General features: G+C 41.3%; 2 protein-coding genes across 2 annotated transcripts; one reads left to right on the top strand and one right to left on the bottom strand.

Moving 5' to 3' along the window:
- Nucleotides 1-773: 773 nt before the first annotated feature.
- Nucleotides 774-10829, top strand: ctso (cathepsin O). The gene is made up of 8 exons (XM_072663546.1): nt 774-992; nt 3293-3401; nt 4487-4626; nt 4720-4887; nt 5023-5144; nt 7484-7647; nt 9620-9712; nt 10580-10829. Exons 1-8 carry the CDS (start codon nt 828-830, stop codon nt 10612-10614), a joined length of 996 nt encoding a protein of 331 aa, XP_072519647.1. The 5' UTR covers nt 774-827; the 3' UTR covers nt 10615-10829.
- Nucleotides 10830-11740: 911 nt separating this feature from the next.
- Nucleotides 11741-19412, bottom strand: tdo2a (tryptophan 2,3-dioxygenase a). The gene is made up of 12 exons (XM_072663826.1): nt 19369-19412; nt 19074-19176; nt 17521-17611; nt 16878-16948; nt 15861-15988; nt 15298-15484; nt 14096-14203; nt 13888-13999; nt 13691-13748; nt 13067-13146; nt 12785-12875; nt 11741-11894 (listed from the first exon to the last, which is right to left on the bottom strand). Exons 1-12 carry the CDS (start codon nt 19401-19403, stop codon nt 11741-11743), a joined length of 1218 nt encoding a protein of 405 aa, XP_072519927.1. The 5' UTR covers nt 19404-19412.
- Nucleotides 19413-22617: the final 3205 nt, after the last annotated feature.

Below are 22617 nucleotides of genomic sequence, written 5' to 3'. Positions count from 1 at the left end.
TATCTCAGAGTGGGTATATATCTCAGAGTGGGTATATATCTATATATCTCAGAGTGGGTATATATCTCAGAGTGGGTATATATCTATATATCTCAGAGTGGGTATATATCTATATATCTCAGAGTGGGTATATATCTCAGAGTGGGTATATATCTATATATCTCAGAGTGGGTATATATCTCAGAGTGGGTATATATCTATATATCTCAGAGTGGGTATATATCTCAGAGTGGGTATATATATCTCAGAGTGGGTATATATCTCAGAGTGGGTATATATATCTATATATCTCAGAGTGGGTATATATCTATATATCTCAGAGTGGGTATATATATCTATATATCTCAGAGTGGGTATATATCTATACATCTCAGAGTGGGTATATATCTATATATCTCAGAGCGAAAGAGAGAAGCCTGGGTGCTCTGAAGGAGTTTTGTGCCACCTGTCCTCTCTCTGAGTTCTACTCTGAGATACTGTCCTTTTATCCTGACCAGATTATTATCTAACCAGCTGATATCTAACCAAGGCTTGACATCGAGCTCTGGGATCTGGGTCTGAACAGCTCCCTGTGGAGCGGGATCCTGAACTTCCTGACGGGACGACAGCAGGTGGTAAGGATGGGCAGCACCGGAGCCCCCCAGGGCTGTTTGATTTGTGCCAACACTTGGTAATATAGCGCTGCAGCCACCAGGGGGCGATGACGCACTTTATGGTCCCACACGCAGCTGAAAGGTGGAGAGCCAGCAGCGCTGGAAAGTGAAAGTGGAGCGGATGGTGGAGGAGCTGCAGGCCAGCAGGGGTCTGGTGAGGTGTGGGCAGGGTGAATGGCTCATGCAGAAGCGCTCGCTGTTTTATTATCCTGCCTGATTCTGCTGCTTCACTTCTCCAGCGCAGAGTTACTGGACGTGTCTGAGGGTCTCACTCAGGGACCACCTTTCAGACGGACCTCAAACGGAGAGGCAGACATTCAGGCATGGAGCCGTTTACAGGTAGGCCCACTCCAGCACACCTGTACAGGTAGAGTTACAGGCGCTTGCTCCACGTGACTGACTGTGACAGTCATGTGAGTTTAAGGACTGGTCGAGACGTGCCTTCTGCTTCCACTCACTGGCCACTTTATTAGAAACACCTACCTTCTGCTTCCACTCACTGGCCACTTTATTAGAAACACCTACCTTCTGCTTCCACTCACTGGCCACTTTATTAGAAACACCTACCTTCTGCTTCCACTCACTGGCCACTTTATTAGAAACACCTACCTTCTGCTTCCACTCACTGGCCACTTTATTAGAAACACCTACCTTCTGCTTCCACTCACTGGCCACTTTATTAGAAACACCTACCTTCTGCTTCCACTCACTGGCCACTTTATTAGAAACCCCTACCTTGTGCTTCCACTCACTGGCCACTTTATTAGAAACACCTACCTTCTGCTTCCACTCACTGGCCACTTTATTAGAAACACCTACCTTCTGCTTCCACTCACTGGCCACTTTATTAGAAACACCTACCCTGTGCTTCCACTCACTGGCCACTTTATTAGAAACCCCTACCTTGTGTTTCCACTCACTGGCCACTTTATTAGAAACACCTACCTTCTGCTTCCACTCACTGGCCACTTTATTAGAAACACCTACCTTCTGCTTCCACTCACTGGCCACTTTATTAGAAACACCTACCTTGTGCTTCCACTCACTGGCCACTTTATTAGAAACCCCTACCCTGTGCTTCCACTCACTGGCCACTTTATTAGAAACACCTACCTTCTGCTTCCACTCACTGGCCACTTTATTAGAAACCCCTACCTTCTGCTTCCACTCACTGGCCACTTTATTAGAAACACCTACCTTCTGCTTCCACTCACTGGCCACTTTATTAGAAACACCTACCTTCTGCTTCCACTCACTGGCCACTTTATTAGAAACACCTACCCTGTGCTTCCACTCGCTGGCCACTTTATTAGAAACACCTACCTTCTGCTTCCACTCACTGGCCACTTTATTAGAAACCCCTACCCTGTGCTTCCACTCACTGGCCACTTTATTAGAAACCCCTACCCTGTGCTTCCACTCACTGGCCACTTTATTAGAAACCCCTACCCTGTGCTTCCACTCACTGGCCACTTTATTAGAAACACCTACCTTCTGCTTCCACTCACTGGCCACTTTATTAGAAACACCTACCTTCTGCTTCCACTCACTGGCCACTTTATTAGAAACACCTACCCTGTGCTTCCACTCGCTGGCCACTTTATTAGAAACCCCTACCCTGTGCTTCCACTCACTGGCCACTTTATTAGAAACCCCTACCCTGTGCTTCCACTCACTGGCCACTTTATTAGAAACCCCTACCCTGTGCTTCCACTCACTGGCCACTTTATTAGAAACCCCTACCCTGTGCTTCCACTCACTGGACACTTTATTAGAAACACCTACCCTGTGCTTCCACTCACTGGACACTTTATTAGAAACACCTACCCTGTGCTTCCACTCACTGGACACTTTATTAGAAACCCCTACCCTGTGCTTCCACTCACTGGACACTTTATTAGAAACCCCTACCCTGTGCTTCCACTCACTGGACACTTTATTAGAAACACCTACCCTGTGCTTCCACTCACTGGCCACTTTATTAGAAACCCCTACCTTGTGCTTCCACTCACTGGACACTTTATTAGAAACCCCTACCCTGTGCTTCCACTCACTGGACACTTTATTAGGAACCCCTACCCTGTGCTTCCACTCACTGGCCACTTTATTAGAAACCCCTACCCTACCCTGGCTAACCCAAACTTCAGCTCCAAAAGAGGGGTTTCTGATAAAGTGGCCAGGTAGTGCACAGTTTCTTTTCTACTGAAAGTGTAATTAATTTAAATTGCATTTTCATCCAACAAAAGGCCGCCGCACAGCTGTTCTCATTGGTGCACATCACAGCCTAAACAGAGCCCAGCTTGACCTCCGGAGGTCCACCTGGAGAGGAATGAGTCTGTTTAGTTTCCCGTCCTTCAGCTTTGTTGATGCTCATGAAAAACAAGAATGGAATAACACTGTTTTGGGAGCTAAAGGAAGTCTGAACATGTGCTGTTTAAGATAATTGTGTTTTATTCAGTGTGTTTCATGTTCTCTCAGTGGGAGTCTGCAGTGTTAAATTGATGCAAATGGTAATTAGTTATTTGATGGGGCCGAAGCACCTCTGCATGGCTCCACACAGTTTTGAAGAAAGTCCAGACTTCCAGGAGTCTGTGTGTCCTTCAGTAACGCTGCACGCTCTGTTTGGTGTTGTTAATCAGGCTTCAGTGAAAAGGCAGGCTTTTCTGAACTCTCACTACAAGGACTACAAGCAGCCTGCCAAATACGGACTCAACCAGTTCTCCCACCTCTCACCACAGCAGTTCAGAGGTGACTGTACTCACCATTTATTTTTTAATTGAGTTAGATTGGGAGACAGTATCATACTTTCACTATAGTACAGTTTCAGCTCTTTAATTGAGTTAGAGTGGGATACAGTACCATACTTTCACTATAGTACAGTTTCAGCTCTTTAATTGAGTTAGAGTGGGATACAGTACCATACTTTCACTATAGTACAGTTTCAGCTCTTTAATTGAGTTAGATTGGGATACAGTACCATACTTTCACTATAGTACAGTTTCAGCTCTTTAATTGAGTTAGATTGGGATACAGTACCATACTTTCACTATAGTACAGTTTCAGCTCTTTAATTGAGTTAGATTGAGATACAGTACCATACTTTCACTATAGTACAGTTTCAGTTCTTTTAATTGAGTTAGATTGAGATACAGTACCATACTTTCACTATAGTACAGTTTCAGCTCTTTAATTGAGTTAGATTGGGATACAGTACCATACTTTCACTATAGTACAGTTTCAGCTCTTTAATTGAGTTAGATTGGGATACAGTATCATACTTTCACTATAGTACAGTTTCAGCTCTTTAATTGCGTTAGATTGGGATACAGTACCATACTTTCACTATAGTACAGTTTCAGTTCTTTAATTGAGTTAGATTGGGATACAGTACCATACTTTCACTATAGTACAGTTTCAGCTCTTTAATTGAGTTAGATTGAGATACAGTACCATACTTTCACTATAGTACAGTTTCAGCTCTTTAATTGAGTTAGATTGAGATACAGTACCATACTTTCACTATAGTACAGTTTCAGCTCTTTAATTGAGTTAGATTGGGATACAGTATCATACTTTCACTATAGTACAGTTTCAGCTCTTTAATTGAGTTAGATTGGGATACAGTACCATACTTTCACTATAGTACAGTTTCAGCTCTTTAATTGAGTTAGATTGGGATACAGTACCATACTTTCACTATAGTACAGTTTCAACTCTTTAATTGCGTTAGATTGGGATACAGTACCATACTTTCACTATAGTACAGTTTCAGCTATTTAATTGAGTTAGATTGAGATACAGTACCATACTTTCACTTTTTCATTGTTTCTCAGATATCTACCTCCATGCTTGGCCTGAAGTCACTCCCAAATACAATTTGACCAGAAACAGTCGCCCCAGATCAGATGTCTATCCAGCACGATTTGACTGGAGAAAGCACAAAGCCATCGGACCAGTTCAGAACCAGGGATTGGTACGTTCAGAGCTTTTGTAAAATAGGAGAATGCTATAAACAGTAGAGTCAGTGTTTTTTAGTGTTTAAAGGTGTTCTATTGTGTTGCTGCAGTGTGGAGGATGCTGGGCCTTCAGTGTGGTGGCTGCTATCGAGGCGGTGTGTGTAAAGGATGGAGGAGTGTTGCAGGACCTGAGTGTTCAGCAGGTCATCGACTGCTCCTACAAAAACGGTGGCTGTAACGGAGGGTCCACTGTGGCTGCTCTGGAGTGGCTCAAACAGGTGCTGCATTGCTTTGTGTATTGTATTATTTCCCCTCCTGCATGTGAGGAAGCTGTCTTGGTAAAATAATCTTATATCAATAGATTTGATTTGACTTCAACAGCTGTCATGTCCGTTTTGGTGTGTTCTCTCCAGACTAAAGAGAAGCTGGTGAATGAGACGGAGTATCCGTATAAAGCTGAGACGGGGCTGTGCCAGGTCTTCCCTCAGTTCTATGGTGGCGTCTCAGTGAAGGACTACGCTGCATTCGACTTCAGGTACAGAACAACTAATAAACAGTATATATATATATATAAAATTACACACTAAATGGACTAAAGTATTTGGACACCAACTCATTAATTGTTTCTTCTGAAATCATCCTTCCACTGCTCCACAGCTCCTCAATGCTGGGGGGCTTTATACCCCTCTAACCCACGGCTGGCATTATTAGGCATATGGAGCCAATAGCTTCATGTTTATCTGCTTCAGAGAGAGAGTCCTATTCTATTGGCAGTACTCAATTCTTCTCTACAGGGATGAGACAAGCTGTGTGTGTGCATTTGCACATCTGTGTTCGCAATGGGTGCAACTTTAAGCAGCTGAATGCATTCATTAGGAGGGGTGTCCACTAACATTTGGACATATAATACATTTAGTAAATAAACTTTAATTGTATATTAAATGTACTGAAGTGCGTCTCTGTAGAGGATGTGACTTCTTTACGCTCACAGACATTTCAATTGCCCGGGGTGCCCATACTTTTGCATAAGACTGTATTTAACATTGGACTTGTTGTTGCTGCTGTCCTTGGTCGTGTTATATAATACAGATGCAGTCTATGTATGGCTCCATGTCCTGACAGCGTGTACAAAACAAAGAAAGTGTGTGTGTGTGTGTGTTTGCTGTGTCACTGAACTGTAGGTGAATTGAGGGGTCAAGGCTGCAGAGTCATCATGAACTTCTTCCCATTTCTGTTTTCAGAGTACAGAATTAATCATTATTCTAGAGTTATTACTGTCATATTTCTTTACTGTTTACACATTCTGAGCATATATTTGTATATTTATGTTAGACATGTAGTCCCACAGCAAATGACATTTATTACATACATCATTTACATTCTATAATAACAATATTGTACACAAGGATATCTATAAAAAACATTATAGTAATGTGTGAGTCCCAGTTGCTTACTGAATAGTGATACTGACTAGGTTTTGAGGATGTAGTGTGTATTTTAGATACATTCAGATCAGTATACTCAGATATGTGGTTGGTGTGGTGCAACAGATATCACTACTTCCTGCCAGTGAGCTACCTCACCATGTGGGAGACTGGGGTTCGATTCCTGGTCTGGGTGACTGTGCTGCGCTACACCAATAAGAGTCCTTGGGCAAGACTCCTAACACTACATTGGCCCACCTCTGTAATACCAGTAACCTTGTAAGTCGTTCTGGATAAGAGCGTCGGCTAAATACCATAAATGTAATGTACCGGCCTGTTTTCAGGAGACTTTATTGTCCCACAGTGCAATGCAAAACAGAAAGGCAGGAGCTACTCACATCTGGAAGAAGTTTGAAAAAGACAGTGATGTAAGTGCAGTAGCAACAACAGCAGGAGAACAGTGTATGTTGGCATGGCAACACTTAATCACTTCCTGCTAGTATGAACAGATTAGTACGTAAATAGAGGCCGTGACTGAAATGGACCCTACTCTCTCACTCCCTCGTTAGTGTTATACAGAGTTTAAATCCTCTGAAGTCTAAGTTAAAGTGGTTAAAGATGGAGCTGTTCATGGATTCAGCTTTGACCCTCATGTTGCTGAGCAACCTAAACCTACTGTTAATAAACTGCATGGAAAAATACCTGCAGTTCACAGCAGGCGGTCGCCTGTAACCTTCACAAGCTCCTATAAGCAAACCTCACTGGCTCCATTTCATTTTGTTCCACTGTCTGTTGCTTAATAACAAAGAGACTTCCAGTGCATTCTGGTCCTGTAGTGAGCTTCACTGTTCACTAAATATTGTGAGTTCATTGCAAGAGACTGTAGTGCCCTCAAATTCACACCCAGGTTCCACTTTATGATTCAGACACAGAGAAAAAGGCCTGACGCACTCAGTAGTGCCCTAAAGCGTGAATAGGGAGGCGTTTTGGTCCCAGCCGCTGTGCGTACTAACCTTCCAAACCTTATAGTGTTAGTGAGTAGTACAGGAATTGGGACACATCCTCTCTCCTCTTGGATTAAGACACTGATGTGGGCTGGATTAAAGTTTACAGTCTGTATTCCACTCACTCCACCAGTCAGACAGAATTCATATAAACAAGATGGTACCTGCAGCTGTTAAGGGTTAATGATCTGGAGCCGGTTTCGTGGAAGTGAGTGTCTGGTGGTTCTGTCGGTGTGGGCTACCATAATGTTTATACCCCTCTAGCCCACACTTAGCCTTGGGCACAATGACCCTAGGTTACCTCATGCTCACGGCTGCTCTAGAAAGTCCTGTTCTATTGACTAGTGATTTTCTATGAAGATTATAAGAAGGTTTTCGGCTTAAATAAAGGCTTTGTGTGTGTGTGTGTGTGTGCGTGTGTGTGTGTGTGTGTGTGTGTGTTGCAGTGGTCAGGAGGAACAGATGAAGGAGCGTTTGGTGGACTGGGGCCCATTGGTGGTTATTGTGGACGCAACCAGCTGGCAGGATTATCTTGGAGGAGTCATCCAACACCACTGCTCCAGTGGCCACGCCAACCATGCTGTGCTGATCATCGGCTATGATACTACAGGTATATACAAACCTCTCATACGTACACTTTGTTGGAGTCAGGTATTGATTCAGATTAAATGTTCAGCATATATTGTGGCGTCCACAGGTTTCTAATTTATGGTCTATTAACTGATGTTTCTTATGAGTTATGAGGATGAAGACTGTCCTGTATTGTGCCTCATTCACATAATAGTCCAGGCTGTTAAAAAAGTGTGTTGATATGAACAGAAGGCTCATTAACAGAGATTACACACAGGCTGTGCTTCCTACTTAAACTGAACACCTGTGTCAATTTAAATTAGCTGCAATGATTTTATATTAGGGCTGTCTGGATACTTTTGGACAGACAGAGTATTTTAGGTAAATTTAGGGAAATACTGTTTTTTTTTCCTTGTACTCTCAACATCTGGATAGAAGTGATTTTAGATATTCATCAGTAACTACTGTAAACAGTTGATTGCTTTTACTGTGTATATACTATGAACACGTCCCATTCTAAACCTATAGGCATTATTAATATAGAGCTGGTCCCCCTCTGCAGCTCTACCAGCAGCAGCAGCAGGTCTGGAGCTCTGCTGCAGTTACTGAGTCAGTTGGAGGCTTTTCTGCACTCTGCTCTGAGCTCAGCACTCGGCCCTGACCCCGCTCTGTAACTTTACGTGGTCTGACAGACACTCGGTGGCTGAGCTGCTCTCTGTGAGCTGTTCCTCCTAAACTCTTCCACTGTTCAATAATAACACCACTCACAGCTGATGGAGGAAGATCTAGGAGGGAGGAGATTTCACCAGCTGACTTGTTGTTGGTGCAGCGGTGTCTCCTATTACATACAGAACCACGCTGGAGTTCAGTGAGCTCTTCAGAACCTCCCGTTCTTTCACTGATGTGTGGAAAGACAGACTCTGCATGTCAGACCTTTTGGTTCAGCTGTGTTTAAGTTCACTGTGCTTCAGGTCAGTGTTGCGTTTTCAAGGACAGCAGCATGAACTCAGCGACTAAACAGAGAGCTTAGTCATTCCCACTCCACCCCCCCCACCCCTAAACTTTTTAGATCTCCCCCATTGCATGATGCTTCCAGTGCCAGGAGAGTGAAGGGAAGCTTCTTCACATGTCATGGGTGTGTGTGTGTGTGGGGGGTGTACCTAGTGCACCTACTGCTCCTAGTGCACCTACTAGGATGATTTGTAGTAATTGTAGTATATTTATTTTCTACTTTATTCTCAGGATGAACAAGTGAAGTACTAATACAATCAAAAAAGAAAGTCTGTGTAGTGTAAAGTGTGGAAGTATAATATATTTTTATATTGTATTTTAAAATATGTCTAATTGCAGTACGTTAGTATTATTTCAGTTGTATTCTTATTATATTCCTAATAATTACAATTCTCAGTGGATGAAATACAAAAAGTACTGTAGCATTAATTACAGTATGGAAAATTCAAATACTAAAGTATTTATATCATGTATGTACTAAAGTAGAAGTATTTAAAGGCTTTAGTATTTTAGTTTTCAGAACACAAGAAACTGCATGACTTTGTGGCTCAAGTGCTCTCTTTAATAAAGGGTTCTTCAAGGGTTCTTTAGTGAAGACTGTTTCTATATAGAACCACAGCAACAGATAATCTGGATCTAGTTGCTTTAATGGTTCTTTGTCTGGTTAAAGCGTTCTAAACCTTTTAAAGCGCCAAAAGTTTCACTATTGTCACCTCACCATTACTATCTAGAACCCTTTTTGCTCAGAGTGTAGAGTGTGTGTTATCAGTACAGTGGTTTCCCTGTGGCAGTGTTTCAGTATGTGGCGGTTCTGTATGAGTGTGGCCTCAGTGGCGGTTCCTGGAAACTCATGAAGGTTCACGCTCCTTTGGGTTTGTTCAGCTCCACTGTTTGATAATCATGATTGACTCCTCACTAACTTAGTGTGTGGTGTGTGATGAACACGTATCTCCTCATACTTGGTGAAATAAAGAGATTCTGATTCTGATTCTGATTCTCAGGCGAGGTGCCGTTCTGGATCGTGCGGAACTCTTGGGGGAAGTCCTGGGGTGATGAGGGCTACGCATATGTTAAAATGGGGGAGGACATGTGTGGTAAGTTCAAAGTAGTAGAGGGTCAGACTGTCAGACTGTAGCACAGCTCAGTGTACTCTGTACTCACCGTGGAGCTGAGACTACAGTGTGAGAACTGCTACAGTGCTGCTCAGCCCTGCTCCTGGAGACATCCTGGCATTTTTGAGGACTCCCTACTTTAACACACCCCCTGCAGTTCTGAACGCGCTGGTTAATGAGCTGATTAGTTGAATCAGGAGTGTTGGGAGCAGGTAAAGCTGTAAAATGTGCAGGGCAGGGTGCCTCCAGAAGCAGGGTTCAGAAACACTGTTCAGAAACACTAAAGCCTTCGCCCTACACTGACGTTATTATTCACACCATCAGTGTTCAATATTAACATATAAGCTGCTCAAATTCTTCTAACATATAAACTTAAGGGCTTTTTCTCTTATTACCTTTATTTCGTTTCTAGAAATTGTACTTTGCTCTAAGAATAAAGTGTACAAGTACTAAAATATTAATACAATGCTAAACAAAGTGCTTTGTGTGTAAGTATAAATATTATAAAACATATGTATATAGTTATATTTGTAGTGAGGATGAAACACTGCCAAGCTTTTATTTTTTTGGAGATTCACGTACCAAAGTACACGTTTTAACCTATTTTAAAGTATATTTCTATTATTGAGTATGTGCTAAAATGCTAAAATATACACATATTGATGTGTCTAATATAGAATGGTATTCTAATGACTTGTTTAAAATGACCAGATTTTAAACAGTAATTTAATACAGTAATTACAGTAATTCAATGAAAACTGAGTGCTGAACTCATTCATTAGCAGGACACAGCAAATGTGAAATGATGACAGTCTGTCTCTCTCTCTGTCTCTCTCTCTCTCTCTCTAGGTGTTGCTGATAGTGTAGCTGCTGTGTTTCTGTGAATGGTGTCTGCTGATCTGCAGGCCGTGTCAGTGAGGAGGCGTCAGCTTCAACACTGAATTTTAAAACTGAATGTACAAAATGAAACAAAACTCTTATTTTTACATGTTTTTATTACGTTTTATAGATAAAGAGAATCAGTTGTTTTACTTTTTTTTTTATAATTTTCTGATTATTCTGTATCTACACATTTTTATAAAAGTGAATTTACAATCTGGGCATGTCTCCTTTTTCCCCCTGTGAATACATACATCATCATTCTACTGAAAATGCAAACATGAATCTGTGTATTCGTAAATTGTAAAAGAAACTTTACCTTATTATAGAATTAGCTTTAAACTTTAAGCCATTGCTATTTTACACTGACAGTATTTACACAAGTGCTTTACAAGCTAGGACCTCCTTTTCTTATCTCATAAAAGTTCCGAATAATATTTTTGGCCCATGCACACACACACATATATATGCACACACACACACACACATATATATATATATATATATATATATATATATATATATATATATATATATATATATAATTATTGCTGTTTTACAAAAAATCTTAATAATTAATAATGTAAATTTTGCTGGGTGTTTAATGGAGAATGAACCAATAGTAATGCTCCAAAATGTTTTGAATAAAATCCATTTTTACATTGACTTCTGTAATGGTTTAAAGGGACAGCAACAACAGCATCACATATATATATATATATCTCACACTATATAACATTAGAATAAACATAAATGAGGTAAAAGCAACAAGAATTGCTGTTAGTTGATTCCTGTTGAGCTAGTTAGAATAACGGTGATTAATCCTAATATAAACGTCCGCTGGAAGTTAGGATTTTTTTGATATTATGCAAATTAGCCTTCCAACCAATCGAGTGTTTGAAATAAATGAAAATGCTCCTGCAGTCCAACAACAGTCCGTTAGTCCTAAAATAATGCAGGCCAATCTTTAGCCATGTGACCTCGTTCATTCAGTGAACCAATAAGCTGGAGCTGATTGTGATGTGCCTTACAGTCCCGTAATGTCGCAGTCGGACTGTAACAGTGGTCTCTTGTCCATGTCCAGTCTTTAACACGTCGGACTCCTCCCCCTCTAGTCGGACTCCTCCCCCTCTAGTCGGAGTCCTCACTGCTGCAGTAGGAGCTGTCGCAATACTCGGCTGTGTAGAGGAAGGCGTGTTCGTTCGGGTCCAGTTTGGGAACCCAGTCTCGTGGCACCAGGAACGTGGCCAGATTAAACAGATCCACAAACACCTTGTAGCGGTCACTGCAGAAACAAAACCAACAAACACTCATTTACATACACATGCATATTCATCAGCAGCCGTGGTGTCGGTGCAGGGTTGATCCCAGGTGGACGGAAGGTGTTTCAGTCTAATGAACCACAGCTTTAGAAGAATGATCTGATCATCCAGCGGTGAATATTCCCTAATAATCTGTTCCAATCGTACACCATTCACCATATATAGTATATATAGAATTTGATAAACTATTTAAATATAAATATGTATATACATATAAAACCATGTGTTTATAACTGAAGTACTTAAAAGTAGAATATTAAAGTACTAATATACTTATGGACAAAGTAAGTGGAAAGTATACCTCAATGTACTGAAAAGGAGTAAATATTAAATAATTAATATCACAAAAAAAGTGATGAATATGAATGTATAATCTTAAATGACTAAATATGTGCTAAAGTAAACATTATACATTAGAAAGGTAAAAGTATTAATAACATTAATAATTAATATTAATAATATACTAGCATAAAGTATTTTATAGTATTAAAATACTAAAATATTAATAAAATAAATGGCTTTTTATGTCTGTCTTTTGTGTCTCTGGACCTGACGGTGAGGAGGAGTTTCATTTGGGTGGTTATGCATACCTGTCGGACAGTGTTAATAAGGCCTGCATATGCCTTTAATGAGGACCATATATAAAAGCTTATTTCTACATAACAGTCTGTTATCAAAAACCTGCTTCTGACTTTATGACTTTATGATTTCAGCACTGAAATTCTTTAGAATACTAGTTCATTAGGGCTGATACAGGTTTATGCCAGTTGTGATCTAATGTGAGGTGGTTTAGCCTTATGGACAGTGCCCACAGTGTCACCTCTCAGGTCTGGTGCTGTGCTGCAGGTGTTACCTGACGGTGGAGCGCAGGTACTGATAACCTGACGAGCCTCCTGTTCCGGCCTTACTGCCGATCATCCTGTGCACCATGCACACATGATTATCTGAGGAAACGGCCAATAAGAGCACAGTTAACACCTCCACGCCCAACTGCTACATTTATGAGGAAGTCATGTGACCAAACGAGTTTATTGATAAATGATGAAAACCTAAAGCATCATTTGATTGGTTTCATGGGTTGATCAATGAATTCTTTGGAGTGAGTTATTAGCTGTAGTCTGGTCAGGTCACTCACATCTCCACTTTGTCATCAGTGTGTCGATGTCCATCAGCGACGTCAGGAGCTGGAATGGAACCTGGAACCTTGGTTCTTCCCTGAGAGACACATGGAGAGAAAGGGCAGTTTGTATTTAGGGTCTTCTAATGAGCTTTCTGAACTCAGATCAGTTGTCAACTGGACGTAAAACCACACACTGTGAACTGGGGTTTTAAATGAAAGGGTTTTGCAATGGACCTTGTAGCTCCGTTTTTGTCCAATTTTTTTCTCCATAATGTGAATCTCAAATATCAGAATTTCATGACAAATGGACCAATGGAAATAGAAATGCTCCAAAATGACTTGAGATTAACGTTTTTTACATGGGGCACATGACCCCCTGCCCCCCTCTAAATGTGCACTAATGAGAAATTAACATTAATAGGCTGAGCTAATGTAATGAGCTGCTTTAGACTATTGCAGACTATTTGCAGATGGGACCCCCCCACCCCACCCACCCCCACCCTGCCAGTTGGGGCATCGGCTCTTAAACTCCAGACATCAAACTCGTCTTGGCTGATGAACTACATTAGATTTTATTGTTGCCAGCCCACCGCTTCACTGTACATAATCATTATTTCAGTTTCTGGAGAGATTTCTTACCTGTAGAAGTAGATCATCAAGGCCCCCTGCAGTGCCTTATAGGACAGTCTTCTCTCGCCTACACACACACACCCACATGGCTCATTTACAGTAAGCAGTAACAGAAGAGGCAGTCGACTCTAAACGACAGCTGAGAGGTTTTTAAGTGTCAACTAAGTGATACTTAACATCGGATCAGAGGTGAGGGGTGTGCGCACCTTTGCTCTGTAGATGATCGTGCCTTTTCTCATCAAAGAGGCTCACGAAAAGCTCCTTCTGCTTGATAAAATCTGCCATCAGCTCCTCTTTCATCTCAGAGTCTGGCTTTTGCTATCAGGAGCCGATAGGAAAGCTGTTATTTCCTGTTTTTATGTCTGAAATCTGAAGCACAGCGGAGAAGTGCAGCCAAAGACAGAAATATCAAACCTCGATTTTCTCTTTCTCTCTCCTCAGCCCCTCAAAAATGTTGGCCTCAAGCTTTCCCCAGAAGTTGAAACCATCCTCCTCCAGACCCGGCGTTCTCTCCAGCCACTTCTGCAAAACAGTGGACATGAAAAGAGTCCAGAAGGTCAGAACTGTGGTCAGATCATGGTTTACAGAACAGATCATCAGTCAGGGCCACTCAGCAAGCCTTCGAAAACTGGCGCATGGAGCACTGATTTACAAATGAGGATTACAAGTAGGTCACATGTAGGCGTGAAAATAAGTAGACAACAAGTGATTCCTACAAGTAAGCTACAGTGTGGATCTACAAGTAATCAACATGCTGGCTGTAAATAGATTTACAGTACTCAAGCAGGATTAGGAGTGGGCTACAACAGTAAACTCACAAGTTTTCACACATTCAGACTGCAAGTCAGCATGAAATAAGTAGACTACAAAGTAGTCTACAAGTATACATCTACACTGTAGGCTTCCAGGGAATCAATATGCTGGCTGCAAGTAGACCTACATGTAGATTACAAGTTGACTGCAGTATTCAGACTGCAAATAGACTCACCAGCAGACGGCAAGGAGGCTCACAAGCAATCAATATGTGGTCAGCAAGTATGCTCATGTATGCTTGTGAGTGGGCTACAAAAGTAGGTTTACAAGAGATGGAAAGGCTACATGTAAGCCTACTTATAGAATACTTGTAAGGCTATTGTCTACATGTAACCGAAATAGCAGCTTTTTTTGTTATTGTCTACTTGTATGTAAACTTTGGGCCTACATGTTGCCTACTTATAAGCCTTAGTTCTTGTATGGTGTATCCTTGTATATGTGTAAGTCTACTGTCTACAACTAGGCTATGAGTCTATGTATTCTAGTCTAACTTGTCTATGTATTCTACCTGTGAGCCTACTTGTAGTCTACAAGTAGGCTCACAGGTAGAATACATAGAAAGGGTTACAACTAGGCTATGAGTAGACTTACACATATACAAGGATACAAACAAAGGCTTATAAGTAGGCGACATGTGAGCCCAAACGTTTACATACAGGTAACCTTTACAAAAAAGCTGTAAGGCAACAGTAGCCTTACAAGTATTCTAGAAGTAGGCTTACATGTAGCCTTTTCCATTATTCTCTACTAAGGAAAGAGTGAATGGTGGTGGTGCTGTGGTTGCTGTGGTGGTGCTGCTGTACCTCCACCAGCTGCAACAGTGTGGCCTCTTTTTCTGACCGCAGCAGCAGCTCGATCTCCTGGCCACGGAAGTTGTCCCTGTAGTGGCGTCTGTTATACGGAACTCTCTGATTATCTGGAACCCCGATTTTATTCTCCAGCAGCCTGAACTGCAGACTCTGGAAACCTGAGGCAGGCGATAGGTACTCCCTGCACACACACACACACACACACACACACACACACACACACAAATCGATGTGAATAAGGGAATTCATTCCGCAAGCTCCTTCCATACTTCTAGCCTCTGACCCAGCTGTTTTCTCTCCACGACAGGTGGAGGTGGTGAGAGGGGGAAGGGAAACCTGGAGCATGGTGATGTCATCAACAATCAGGAGATGTTGTAAAAGCATCAAAAGTTGCTACATCCAGGCAGAAGGTCAAAGGAAAAGGAGAATGTAGTCCTCCTGGTTCTGTGGCTGATCTTCTCTGTGAGCTCCAGACTGTATGGGTTTGTTCAGCTCCTCCAGCAGCTCACCTGCCTTCCTTTAATGAAGGACTGATTAGCAGCATGAAAGCCACAAACCTGAAGTCGAAGAAGTCTAAAGCAGTCATGGTCTCCAGAACAGCAAACTGATCCACAAGCAGCCGGAATATCATCACGATCCTGTGGATGCGGGTGTTCACTTTCAGCATGTTGCGCTCATCACGCACCTGAGGAAGCGTTTACAGAGGAGAGGAGGTCAGGGAGGTTTTCATTATTATTAGGACCTGACTGATAAACTTTATTAGATCTAATATAGATTTATCAGTATCCACTATGAATTATTCAATATACTCTATGCATAGTTAATTATGTATGATGGATTACTTAATATTCACTATGAATTATTCTGTATCTACTATGAATAATTATTTAGTTTCTACCATGAAGTATTCAGTATCCACTATGAATTATTTAGTATCCACTATGAATTATTAAGTATCTACTATGAATTATTCAGTATCCACTATAATTTATTCAGTATCTACAAAAAATTATTCAGTATCCACTATGAATTATTCAGTATCCACCATTAATTATTTTATATCGACTTTAAATTGCTTGGTATCCATGATGTATTATTCAGTATCCACTAAGAATCATTCAGTATTTACTATGGATGAATTAGTATTTAGTAGAAAATGTAGTATTTACTATCAGTTATTAGTATCTACTCTTTATGGCTCTGAGTACGATGAAGGTAGTGTGTAGGTTGTGTAGTTGTGAGTGGGGAACTCTACAGTGTTTAAGGGTTCCGTAAAACAGACGGTTTCATCGCCCCTGTCTGAGAGTTCGTCTGTGTGAGAGCTGATGTGAGTTGTGGGTGGAGCTGTAGGTGGGGCTGTAGGTGGGGCTATGTTGTCCGAGGTTAACAGAACTGTCCTGTTTAAAGTCAGGTTTGGTTTGGACAGGTCCTTCTTATTCTGTGGGTTACTGTTCCCTCATTACACCTTACAAGAGTGTGAGATTAGACCAAAGGGGGCGCACTAACCCTGCTTTCATCTTTGCTCTAGAGCAGGTCTGTGTGTCTGAGGTGCAGTAAAGCTGAACCATACTCACATGTCCGCTGATGAAGATCTCCCTCACTGAGTCCATCTCCCACAAGATCTGCTTAAACCACAGCTCGTACGCTGCAACACACACACACACACACGTTAGATTTTGTATTTTATGAAATTGTGCCCACATGATTGCATGTCTATGTTCATGTACATTTATATTGTTGTATTTCTATTTTTAAAAAATAACAATAAAATAATAATAAAACAATAATCATTTGATCATTTGGAGGAAAAACAGAACATGAAACAATGAACATTAAATTAAAGGTTCTATTTCAGCAAAACTGCACTAATAATAACTGTAGCTTAATAAAACACAAAAAAATAATATATTTTATTGAAATATGTTAATATTATTTTTGAATGGTTTCTATGGAACTGTCCATCGGCCTGCTGCTCAATCAGCTGCTTGCTATTATTCAGTGGGTTGTTGTTGTTGTTGATATTATTATTATTATTATTATTATTATTATTATGATTGTTGTTGTTGATATTGTTGCTGTTGTTGTTGTTTACAGGCTCAGTCTGTCTTGTTTGAGGTGTTCAGTGTTGTAGAAGCACAGACCACACCCATCACACACTCTGAGAAGAGTTTACCTGCCTGATGAACCAGTATGCGGTTAGCTTCACCTGGCGCTCACCTTGGTGTGTGACGATAAACAGGTGTTCATCGTGGATCTTGTTTCCTTTCAGGTCGCTCTGAAGCAGCTGAGAGGAGACGATCTTATCCAGCTGAGGAGGACACAGGAGGACGGGTTACAGAACCATAAATACAAATACTTTTATTATTTTAATTGATCAGTTTTACTGTACACTGTAAAAATCATTGATTTTATTACACTGAACTAAATTCATTATTAAACCATAACACTGATTAACTTACCATTAGAGCTTTAATTGCCTCTGTTTTAGGGAAGCCTGGGTAATTATTTTGATTAAGTTACAACAACAAAGGATTTTTACAGTGATGGGTCTGAACCCTTCTGTCTTAGAAAAGAGCCTCAATTAATAAAAACTGATGATGGAAATAAGACAAAACTACTATTCATCCACTGAATTTAATAAACTGGATAAAATAAATAATTTAAAATGTAAAAATTAGTTTGATATGTTCTTATTGTATATTATTATTTTATATTGTTTTATATGTTAAAATGTCATATTTAAGTTTGTTTATTTATTTATGGAATCAGACATCTGAAGAGTTTAATGGGTCTGAAGCACCCTCAGAGGACGGTGTTACACCACTTCACACCAGACCTGCTCTGAATGTATTCGAGCTGCGATTCTGAAGACTTCACTCAAGTTCCTCTTCAAGCACAGCTACGCTATAACACATAGACTGAGCTAGTCTGACATGCAAATCACAAATGTCAACTTTTAATTAATTGTATTTTAATTTAATTTAAATATAGCTACATTTGTGTATATATATAATGTATATATATATTAAGAGAGCTAGAGAATGCAGATATATACACTGATGAGTCAAAACATCATCATGACCAATTCACTGTAGTTTTTCCTAGTGCTGCCAAAACAGCTCCCTCTACAGTCTTCTGAAGGTGGTATCTGGCACCAAGACGTTCCAGCAGATCCTTTATGTCCTGAAAGTTGTGAGGTGGAGCTGCAGCGGATCGGTCCTGTTATTCCAGAGCCTTCCACAGGTAAACCGAGCACAGGTAGACCGCAGAAGAAAATAGCAGTTTACGGACCAGACCACCATCCTCTTCCATCGCTCCGAGGTTCCGTTCTGACACTCACGTGTTCATTGTAGGTGACGGTGGACAGGGGTCGGCATGGGCACTTTGACTGGTTTGCAGCTCCACAGCTCCGCACGCAGTAGGTTCTTGTGCTGCAGTAGAACTTCTGTCAGTTCCACCTGTGGGTGGTCTGCACCTCCTCAGGAGACTGTAGGTAGGCTCTCAGCACCGCTGACAGGGGTCCCTCGAAACCTTGGAGCTCGTCAAAGTGTCTCAGATGTTCACGGTGCCCATTTCTCCATATCCAACACGTCGAGTAGGAGAACCGACGGTTCAGTTAACGTCTAACAGAGAACTCAGACCTTCACAGGCAGTACTGAGACACCATCATCTACACTGTTGCCTTCATCTGGTCCTAATGTTTAGGCTTATCAGTGTGTATAACCTGTAGCTTTCTGCATTAAACCATGTGAAAGGTGAGTGTGTGTTACCTGCAGATAGTCTCCGTAGACGATGCCGCCTTTGCTGGCCTTGTTGACCCCACTCTGAGCAGCATCTACATCCTCCTCCTTCACCTGCTGTTTACTCACCAACCTTTTAAAAACAACAGAAAAAGAAATTCAGCAGCAAGTTCTTCACCTTCCCTCCACCTGAACCGTCACCTCACAGTAAGTCAACATGAGGCAGGCGGTTTGTTTTGCTCTGATATGATCGTTGGGTTTGTTTAGTAGAAGTCAGTCTGATGTGGGTGTAAATGGTAAATATCTCCAGTGCAGAAATACACACAGGTGTTTTCTCTGGAAGTAAGGGCATCCACTCATGGCTGACGCATTCACATGCAACACACACTCAGGCCAGTTTCCCTTTGCTTTAGATCAGACGAGTGTGTGGCAGTGCATTTTAAATGCTGGTCTCATTCATTTTACAGCCAATCAGCTGCTGCCCCCTCCCTCCTCCACCCACGGCCGCCTCCTGACGTGCCGCCACCAACGGACACAGTGTACTTTACTCTTCTTCTTATCTAGAGGGGAATTCTGCCAAAATGCAAACCCCAGTCATCCCACAGTGCTCCTCATGACTTCTGACTTCTGACATGTGGAAGGTAAAAACATACACATGTAGATAAATCAGAGAGTAGAGCTGCTGATCTGCTCAGTAAATCACTGATATCAGAATAAACACTAATAATAACACTCCTACAGAAAGTGGTGGAGGTTCTCCTTCACAGTGTTCATCATTAGAACATCTCCAAAGTTTTATTTAGTATTATTCTCTAGTATTATTTAGAGTTCTCCTCAGATCAACACCTGGTTTGGTGGTAAATCAGGGCTTAATGATGGTAAATCAGGTGAGCTGCTGCTGCTGCTGCTGCTGCTGCTGCTGATGGAGGTGAACACATCCTCCACGCTGTGCTGGCTGGACTGGGGGGCGTCCAGGGGAACCCTGGAGGAACCGAGTTCTGTTCTTCAAACTAGCTCACCAACAAGATCTCACTACTTTCTTTCTTCAGAATGAGAAGCTCTTGTTTCTCCTGTTTACTGAATTCATGTTCACCTGCTTTATCTGATCTGATGAGATCTGGAGCTTCTACTGTAAACATGATCTCACTGCTGAGAGACATTACTTTAAATGTCAAAAAGTTTGTGGACATCCCTTCTAATAAATACATTCAGCTACTTTAAGCTGCACCCATTGCTGACACAGATGTGCAAATGCACACACACAGCTTGCACTAGTCCCTGTAGAGAAGAAGTACTGCCAATAGAATAGGACTCTCTGGAGCAGATCAACATCATGACCCTATTGGCTCCATGCTGCCTAATAATGCCAGGCGTGGGCTAGAGGGGTATAAAGCCCCCCAGCATTAAGGAGCTGTGGAGCAGTGGAGGAACTGTGTTCTCTGGAATGATGGTGGAGGAGCTCCATCCAGTACTTTTGGGATCAATTTGGAGTTGGGGAGTTGGAGATGATGAGGTGGGGTGGTGATCATCATCCAACATCCTGACCTCTCTAATGCTCTTGTCATTGAATGCAATCAAATCCTCACAGCAATTCTCCACCTCTAAAATCTAGTAGAATGTCTTCTTCTCTGGACAGTAGAGACAGTTCCTCTATGAAAAAAGCAAACTTCTGTCCATATAGTGTGTGTGTGTGTGTGTGTACACCTCAGTGTGTGAGAACAGGTTGGAAACCTGTGGAACAAAAAATAATCAATACTGTTTCTGTGAAGTCACAAAAACCTACTGTACATACAGTATCTGCCTATTCTGCCTCCTATAGTTTAGCCCCAGCTGTTCATACTGAAGCTATAAGGAGTGTTTCAGCCCAGGCTACATTTTGAGAGACAGGTCAGGGCTACAGAACAGAGTACAGAACAGAGCTCATTTACATACATCAGTTTTAAAGACACATAAATTCATGATTCTAAAGGATAAAAAGAGATTAAAGGTAATGTCTACAATTTAGAATTGATTACAGTTCTAATACAATTGAATAAAATTATGATAATTATGTTTTGGACACATAAACCCATACATGTTTTAAAAGAGGAGCTCAAAGGGAAATGAACATACATTTAAAAAGTAGAATAATGGTTGTTTAGCCGTTTTCAGCAGTAAAACTGTTGAAGATTCTGAACAATGGCTGGGCTTTGTTCTCTTGGAGCTCTGCTTCCACAGCCTGCCTGCTTCTACTGGCATAAATCTCCTACCAGCATGTCCACAGTTGGAACAGACTGCTGTTGGTCAGTATTGACTCTGGCTTCTGCAGTCTGTCTGCACCGACACCGATTCCCACGTCCCGGTCTGCTGCCAGCGCTCGGCCTGAGCAGTGCTAGATTTTGGCCAAGAGGTGTCACAACAAGCCAGAAATCGGGGCCTGAAGCTCCTCTCCTGTGAGATATCCTCAAACTGTTAAACCTGTAAGAAGCCTTGTCCTTAAAACTCTGTAAAAACAAAAAGAGTGAGTTATGTTTTGCTTATTAATAAATACCTGCAAGAAATTCCATGAGGTTAAATCTATTGATCTACATTAAACAGAGCATTTACTGTGGAGTAATCCAGCGTGCTATACTCACCGCTTAAAATAAAAGAAAACAACTCAATGGCAGATGTCCTATAAATGCTGTATCATGCAGTGTAATACAGTACACGGTCCTGCAATATGCTGTCAATGTCCTGTAGATGTCCTGTAGATGCAGTGTTATGCTGTGAAATGCTCCACAGTGCCGTATGAATGCAGTATAACACAGTGTTGTAGAATGTTGTCTAAACTGTTTTTGCAGAATAGGATAATGCTCATCTGCATATTGAGAGAATGGTAAAGTGGACGCTGTATGTTGGTTTTCCTCCCTTTGATCATTCATTAGTTATATTTTATAATGACACAGTTTTTCTCAGTCAGACGGAGTCGGGGTGTTTCTGCGACTCTCCTCCCTCTGCAGCCCAGATGAAAGCGGCCGAGTTTGGAGGAGATTTTCTCGGCGGGATTAGGCGTGCGTTATGTCGACGGAAACTCTCCCAAGTCTGAAAGTTAATTCCGCCGTGCCCTCTCATCTCTCATCTCACTTCAAAGTCCTGCGCTATTGTGCTCTCTCTGAGCCACAGTGAGAAATACGGTGCAGCAGTCTCCCCAGCTTCTCCACTGTAGATTGATTAGGCGTCAATGTGAACAGTGAGAGGCATAAGTGTTTCTTATTGGAGTATCAATCAAGTTCTTATAAAAGTAATACATAATAAATCATATACAAAATATACTTAATATTTCTTCTTATATAAGTCTTTTTCAACTAAACCTGATCATAATGAGGCGCAGTTCAATATAATTCAGCCTAATACAGTATATGTACAGTATAATACTATATAATGTGCACTGCACTGTAACACACCATAATGCAGTATAATTCTGTTTAATTTAGTATATTTATTATAATGCAATGCTGTAAAATGCTATATGATAAGTGTGCCATATTTGAACTATAATTCTGTAAAATACAGGATATTATTCCTATAAAATGAAAAATTCGGAATTAAATAT

The sequence above is a fragment of the Salminus brasiliensis genome, chromosome 19 (assembly GCF_030463535.1).
Source record: "Salminus brasiliensis chromosome 19, fSalBra1.hap2, whole genome shotgun sequence".
NCBI lineage: Eukaryota > Metazoa > Chordata > Actinopteri > Characiformes > Bryconidae > Salminus > Salminus brasiliensis.
Note: the sequence above shows the minus strand (reverse complement) of the source record. Positions and strands in the feature narration are given on the sequence as shown.